The sequence below is a fragment of the Vigna angularis genome, chromosome 4 (genome assembly GCF_016808095.1).
Source record: "Vigna angularis cultivar LongXiaoDou No.4 chromosome 4, ASM1680809v1, whole genome shotgun sequence".
NCBI lineage: Eukaryota > Viridiplantae > Streptophyta > Magnoliopsida > Fabales > Fabaceae > Vigna > Vigna angularis.
Window position 1 is genome coordinate 42,634,556 of NC_068973.1, and position 6,545 is coordinate 42,641,100.

General features: G+C 43.3%; 1 protein-coding gene across 1 annotated transcript; it reads left to right on the top strand.

Annotated features, from left to right (window-relative positions):
- Nucleotides 1-730: 730 nt before the first annotated feature.
- On the top strand, nucleotides 731-3,572 carry LOC128196291 (uncharacterized; the record flags this gene model as incomplete). Its single annotated transcript, XM_052876552.1, has 2 exons — nucleotides 731-845; nucleotides 3,132-3,572. Coding segments are annotated over exons 1-2 (556 nt in total), but the record flags the coding sequence as incomplete, so codon positions are not given.
- Between the last annotated feature and the right edge of the window lie 2,973 nt (nucleotides 3,573-6,545).

Below are 6,545 nucleotides of genomic sequence, written 5' to 3' on the forward strand. Positions count from 1 at the left end.
ATGCCACTAAATTTTTAAAGAATAATTTGTTTTTTGTTTTTAAATTTATAAACTTTTATGACAATTACATATATAATACATTGATTCCTGGCCCACCATTTGTTTGATGATTAAAATCAAAAGGATGTTTCTTTTTGTACCTCCATAATTTCTTTCTACACTTTTCTATATTTCAAAATTTCAATTTTACTTAAGTTCCAAATACACAATTTTCCTAATTATATAATCAATAATATAAATAAAAAAATACATGTCAGATTATATAATTTATAATTAAAATACTATATTTTAGAGTATTTCGAAATGTAAATTTTTTATTTTAAATTATATAATTTAAAATATTTTTTATTTTTTTTATTTTAAATTTTGAAATCCATAAAATAAATAAAAAATTCTGAATTACATAATCTTAAATATATATTTATAAAGAAAATTACAGTGTATTGAAATAACAGAGGCAGAAAAAGCATTTGGTGTGTTACAGCATGTACATCCCGTCGAGAATGTTTGTTAGTCCTGTCATGTATGAGAGAAAAAAATAAGAGAAAAACCTGAAATAAAATGGAGAAAAAGAATGTATTATGACGAGTGAGAAGGGTTTGGGGTTCTGAGCAAAAATGACGAGAAAGATGGAAATGGAAATTTACGAACTTAGATATATTTGGTTTATGAAGATAAAGATAGAAATTAGGGTTTATGAAAATGAATGTCTAGTTTTATAAAGATAGAGATGGAGGTCTCCTTTATGAAGATGAAGATAGAATTTTATGAAGATGGTAACAAAGGATACACATGGATAAGTAAGGAGATAAGGATAAAAATGACTTTTAGCCTTAGCTATGAAGGTATAAGAAGAAAATGTGGAGGTCCAGGAAACACCTAAAACAAAATTAAGTCTATATAAAAATTTAAATAAAAAGAACCATGAAAATAAGTCCAAAATATAATGTATGCTCCAAAGATAATTTATAAACTTAAAATCATAATTGTTATCATCTTTTCCTTCAATATAGAATCATGTATATCTTGCATCCTATATAGGATCTTTCTCTTATTCTTACTCTACTAAAAATTAATTTTTATAAGAAAGAGATATATGTTTAATAAAAATAAATTTACACAGTTTAAGAATAAGTGTCTCTCACTTATCTTATGAACCTTTCACTCTAAATTGATTCATCATACTTTAAATTAGGTACAAAACATTAAAACTAGAAACATAAACATGGTACGTAAAACGAATGCTTAGGGTTTAGGGTTCTGCATTTTTTCAATTAATTTCTTAATATAGGGTTTAGGGTTTATGGTTTTTAGTTTTAGGGTTTTGGGTTTTTAGGGTTGAGGGTTTAGGGTTGAGGGTTGAGTGTTGAGGGTTGAGGGTTTAGGGTTGAGGGTTTAGGGTTGAGGGTTTAGGGTTGAGGGTTGATGGTTGAGGGTTGAGGGTTGAGGGTTGAGGGTTGAGGGTTGAGGGTTGAGGGTTGAGGGTTGAGGGTTTTGGGTTGAGGGTTGAGGGTTTTAGGGTGGAGGGTTGAGGGTTGAGGGTTTAAGGTTGAGGGTTTAGGGTTGAGGGTTTAGGGTTGAGGGTTTTTAGGGTTTAGGGTTGAGGGTTTTTAGGGTTTAGGGTATTCTAGGGTTTAGGCTTTTTTAGGGTTTAGGGTTTTTTAGGGTTTAGGGTTTTGGGTATGGGGGTTTTTAGGGTTAGGTTTTTGGGTTTAGGGTTTTTGGTTTAGGGTTTTGGTATAGGATTTTGGTATAGGGTTTTTGGTTTTAGGGTTTAGGGTTTTTTAGGATTTAAGGTTTAGGGTTTTGGGTTCAGGGTTTTAGGGTTTAGGGTTTAAGGTTTTTTAGGGTTTAGGTTTAGGGTTTACGGTTTAGGTGTTTTAGGATTTAGGGTTTAGGGTTATTAGGGTTTTGGGTTTAGGGTTTTGGGTTTAGGGTTTATGGTTTCAGGGTTCAGGGTTTCAGGGTTTCAGGGTTCAGGGTTTCAGGGTTCAGGGTTACAGGGTTCAGGGTTCAGGGTTCAGGGTTCGGCTTTCAGGGTTCGGGTTTCAGGGTTTCAGGGTTTCAGGCTTTCAGGGTTCAGGGTTCAGGGTTCAGGGTTCAGGGTTCAGGGTTCTTGGTTTAGGGTTTAGGGTTTAGGGTTTTTGAGGCTTTTTTATGGTTTTTGAGGGTTCAGGGTTCAGGGTTTTTGAGGGTTCACGGTTCAGGGTTCAGGGTTCAGGGTTCAGGGTTCAGGGTTCAGGGTCCAGGGTTCAGGGTTCAGGGTTCAGGTTTCAGGGTTCAGGTTTCAGGTTTCAGGGTTCAGGGTTCAGGGTTCAGGGTTCAGGGTTCAGGGTTCAGGGTTCAGGGTTCAGGGTTCAGGGTTCAGGGGTCAGGGGTCAGGGTTCAGGGGTCAGGGGTCAGGGGTCAGGGGTCAGGGGTCAGGGGTCAGGGGTCAGGGGTCAGGGGTCAGGGGTCAGGGGTCAGGGGTCAGGGGTCAGGGGTCAGGGGTCAGGGGTCAGGGGTCAGGGGTCAGGGGTCAGGGGTCAGGGGTCAGGGGTCAGGGGTCAGGGGTCAGGGGTCAGGGTTCAGGGGTCAGGGTTCAGGGTTCAGGGTTCAGGGTTCAGGGTTCATGGTTTAGGGTTTTTAGGGTTTATGGTTTAGGGTTTTTAGGGTTTAGGGTTTAGGGTTTAGGGTTTAGGGTTTTTTAGGGTTTAGGGTTTAGGGTTTAGGGTTTAGGGTTTTAGGGTCTAGGGTCTAGGGTCTAGGGTCTAGGGTCTAGGGTCTAGGGTCTAGGGTCTAGGGTCTAGGGTCTAGGGTCTAGGGTCTAGGGTCTAGGGTCTAGGGTCTAGGGTCTAGGGTCTAGGGTCTAGGGTCTAGGGTCTAGGGTCTAGGGTCTAGGGTCTAGGGTCTAGGGTCTAGGGTCTAGGGTCTAGGGTCTAGGGTCTAGGGTCTAGGGTCTAGGGTCTTGGGTTTTTAGGGTTTTTAGGGTTTAGGGTTTAGGGTTTAGGGTTTTTAGGGTCTAGGGTGTAGGGTCTAGGGTCTAGGGTGTAGGGTGTAGGGTGTAGGGTCTAGGGTGTAGGGTCTAGGGTGTAGGGTCTAGGGTGTAGGGTCTAGGGTGTAGGGTCTAGGGTGTAGGGTGTAGGGTGTAGGGTGTGGGGTGTGGGGTGTGGGGTGTGGGGTGTGGGGTGTGGGGTCTGGGGTCTGGGGTCTGGGGTCTGGGGTCTGGGGTCTGGGGTCTGGGGTCTGGGGTCTGGGGTCTGGGGTCTGGGGTCTGGGGTCTGGGGTCTGGGGTCTGGGTTCTGGGGTCTGGGTTCTGGGTTCTGGGTTCTGGGTTCTGGGTTCTGGGTTCTGGGGTCTGGGGTCTGGGGTCTGGGGTCTGGGGTCTGGGGTCTGGGGTCTGGGGTCTGGGGTCTGGGGTCTGGGGTCTGGGGTCTGGGGTCTGGGGTCTGGGGTCTGGGGTCTGGGGTCTGGGGTCTGGGGTCTGGGGTCTGGGGTCAGGGGTCAGGGGTCAGGGGTCAGGGGTCAGGGGTCAGGGGTCAGGGGTCAGGGGTCAGGGGTCAGGGGTCAGGGGTCAGGGTTCAGGGTTCAGGGTTCAGGGTTCAGGGTTCAGGGTTCAGGGTTCAGGGTTCAGGGTTCAGGGTTCAGGGTTCAGGGTTCAGGGTTCAGGGTTCAGGGTTCAGGGTTCAGGGTTCAGGGTTCAGGGTTCAGGGTTCAGGGTTCAGGGTTCAGGGTTCAGGGTTCAGGGTTCAGGGTTCAGGGTTCAGGGTTCAGGGTTCAGGGTTCAGGGTTCAGGGTTCAGGGTTTAGGGTTTAGGGTTTAGGGTTTAGGGTTTAGGGTTTAGGGTTTAGGGTTTAGGGTTTAGGGTTTAGGGTTTATGGTTTTTGGTTTATGGTTTTTGGTTTTTGGTTTTTGGTTTTTGGTTTTTGGTTTTTAGGGTTTAGGGTTTAGGGTTTAGGGTTTAGGGTTTAGGGTTTAGGGTTTAGGGTTTAGGGTTTAGGGTTTAGGGTTTAGGGTTTAGGGTTTAGGGTTTAGGGTTTTTAGGGTTTAGGGTTTAGGGTTTAGGGTTTAGGGTTTAGGGTTTAGGGTTTAGGGTTTAGGGTTTAGGGTTTAGGGTTTAGGGTTTAGGGTTTAGGGTTTAGGGTTTAGGGTTTAGGGTTTAGGGTTTAGGGTTTAGGGTTTAGGGTTTAGGGTTTAGGGTTTAGGGTTTTTTAGGGTTTAGGGTTTTTTAGGGTTTAGGGTTTAGGGTTTAGGGTTTAGGGTTTAGGGTTTAGGGTTTAGGGTTTAGGGTTTAGGGTTTAGGGTTTTTTAGGGTTTAGGGTTTAGGGTTTAGGGTTTAGGGTTTAGGGTTTAGGGTTTAGGGTTTAGGGTTTAGGGTTTAGGGTTTAGGGTTTAGGGTTTAGGGTTTAGGGTTTAGGGTTTAGGGTTTAGGGTTTAGGGTTTAGGGTTTAGGGTTTAGGGTTTAGGGTTTAGGGTTTAGGGTTTAGGGTTTAGGGTTTAGGGTTTAGGGTTTAGGGTTTAGGGTTTAGGGTTTAGGGTTTAGGGTTTAGGGTTTAGGGTTTAGGGTTTAGGGTTTAGGGTTTAGGGTTTAGGGTTTAGGGTTTAGGGTTTAGGGTTTAGGGTTTAGGGTTTAGGGTTTAGGGTTTAGGGTTTAGGGTTTAGGGTTTAGGGTTTAGGGTTTAGGGTTTAGGGTTTAGGGTTTAGGGTTTAGGGTTTAGGGTTTAGGGTTTAGGGTTTAGGGTTTAGGGTTTAGGGTTTAGGGTTTAGGGTTTTTAGGGTTTAGGGTTTAGGGTTTAGGGTTTAGGGTTTAGGGTTTAGGGTTTAGGGTTTAGGGTTTAGGGTTTAGGGTTTAGGGTTTAGGGTTTAGGGTTTTTTTAGGGTTTAGGGTTTAGGGTTTTTTTAGGGTTTAGGGTTTAGGGTTTAGGGTTTAGGGTTTAGGGTTTAGGGTTTAGGGTTTAGGGTTTTTTTAGGGTTTAGGGTTTAGGGTTTAGGGTTTAGGGTTTTTTTAGGGTTTAGGGTTTAGGGTTTAGGGTTTAGGGTTTAGGGTTTAGGGTTTAGGGTTTAGGGTTTAGGGTTTAGGGTTTAGGGTTTAGGGTTTAGGGTTTAGGGTTTAGGGTTTAGGGTTTAGGGTTTAGGGTTTAGGGTTTAGGGTTTAGGGTTTAGGGTTTAGGGTTTAGGGTTTAGGGTTTAGGGTTTAGGGTTTAGGGTTTAGGGTTTAGGGTTTAGGGTTTAGGGTTTTAGGGTTTTAGGGTTTTAGGGTTTTAGGGTTTTAGGGTTTTAGGGTTTAGGGTTTAGGGTTTAGGGTTTAGGGTTTAGGGTTTAGGGTTTAGGGTTTAGGGTTTAGGGTTTAGGGTTTAGGGTTTAGGGTTTAGGGTTTAGGGGTTAGGGGTTTAGGGTTTTAGGGTTTTAGGGTTTTAGGGTTTTAGGGTTTTAGGGTTTAGGGTTTAGGGTTTAGGGTTTAGGGTTTAGGGTTTAGGGTTTAGGGTTTAGGGTTTAGGGTTTAGGGTTTAGGGTTTAGGGTTTAGGGTTTAGGGTTTAGGGTTTAGGGTTTAGGGTTTAGGGTTTAGGGTTTAGGGTTTAGGGTTTAGGGTTTAGGGTTTAGGGTTTAGGGTTTAGGGTTTAGGGTTTAGGGTTTAGGGTTTAGGGTTTAGGGTTTAGGGTTTAGGGTTTAGGGTTTAGGGTTTAGGGTTTAGGGTTTAGGGTTTAGGGTTTAGGGTTTAGGGTTTAGGGTTTAGGGTTTAGGGTTTAGGGTTTAGGGTTTAGGGTTTAGGGTTTAGGGTTTAGGGTTTAGGGTTTAGGGTTTAGGGTTTAGGGTTTAGGGTTTAGGGTTTAGGGTTTAGGGTTTAGGGTTTAGGGTTTAGGGTTTAGGGTTTAGGGTTTAGGGTTTAGGGTTTAGGGTTTAGGGTTTAGGGTTTAGGGTTTAGGGTTTAGGGTTTAGGGTTTAGGGTTTAGGGTTTAGGGTTTAGGGTTTAGGGTTTAGGGTTTAGGGTTTAGGGTTTAGGGTTTAGGGTTTAGGGTTTAGGGTTTAGGGTTTAGGGTTTAGGGTTTAGGGTTTAGGGTTTAGGGTTTAGGGTTTAGGGTTTAGGGTTTAGGGTTTAGGGTTTAGGGTTTAGGGTTTAGGGTTTAGGGTTTAGGGTTTAGGGTTTAGGGTTTAGGGTTTAGGGTTTAGGGTTTAGGGTTTAGGGTTTAGGGTTTAGGGTTTAGGGTTTAGGGTTTAGGGTTTAGGGTTTAGGGTTTAGGGTTTAGGGTTTAGGGTTTAGGGTTTAGGGTTTAGGGTTTAGGGTTTAGGGTTTAGGGTTTAGGGTTTAGGGTTTAGGGTTTAGGGTTTAGGGTTTAGGGTTTAGGGTTTAGGGTTTAGGGTTTAGGGTTTAGGGTTTAGGGTTTAGGGTTTAGGGTTTAGGGTTTAGGGTTTAGGGTTTAGGGTTTAGGGTTTAGGGTTTAGGGTTTAGGGTTTAGGGTTTAGGGTTTAGGGTTTAGGGTTTAGGGTTTAGGGTTTAGGGTTTAGGGTTTAGGGTTTAGGGTTTAGGGTTTAGGGTTTAGGGTTTAGGGTTTAGGGTTTAGGGTTT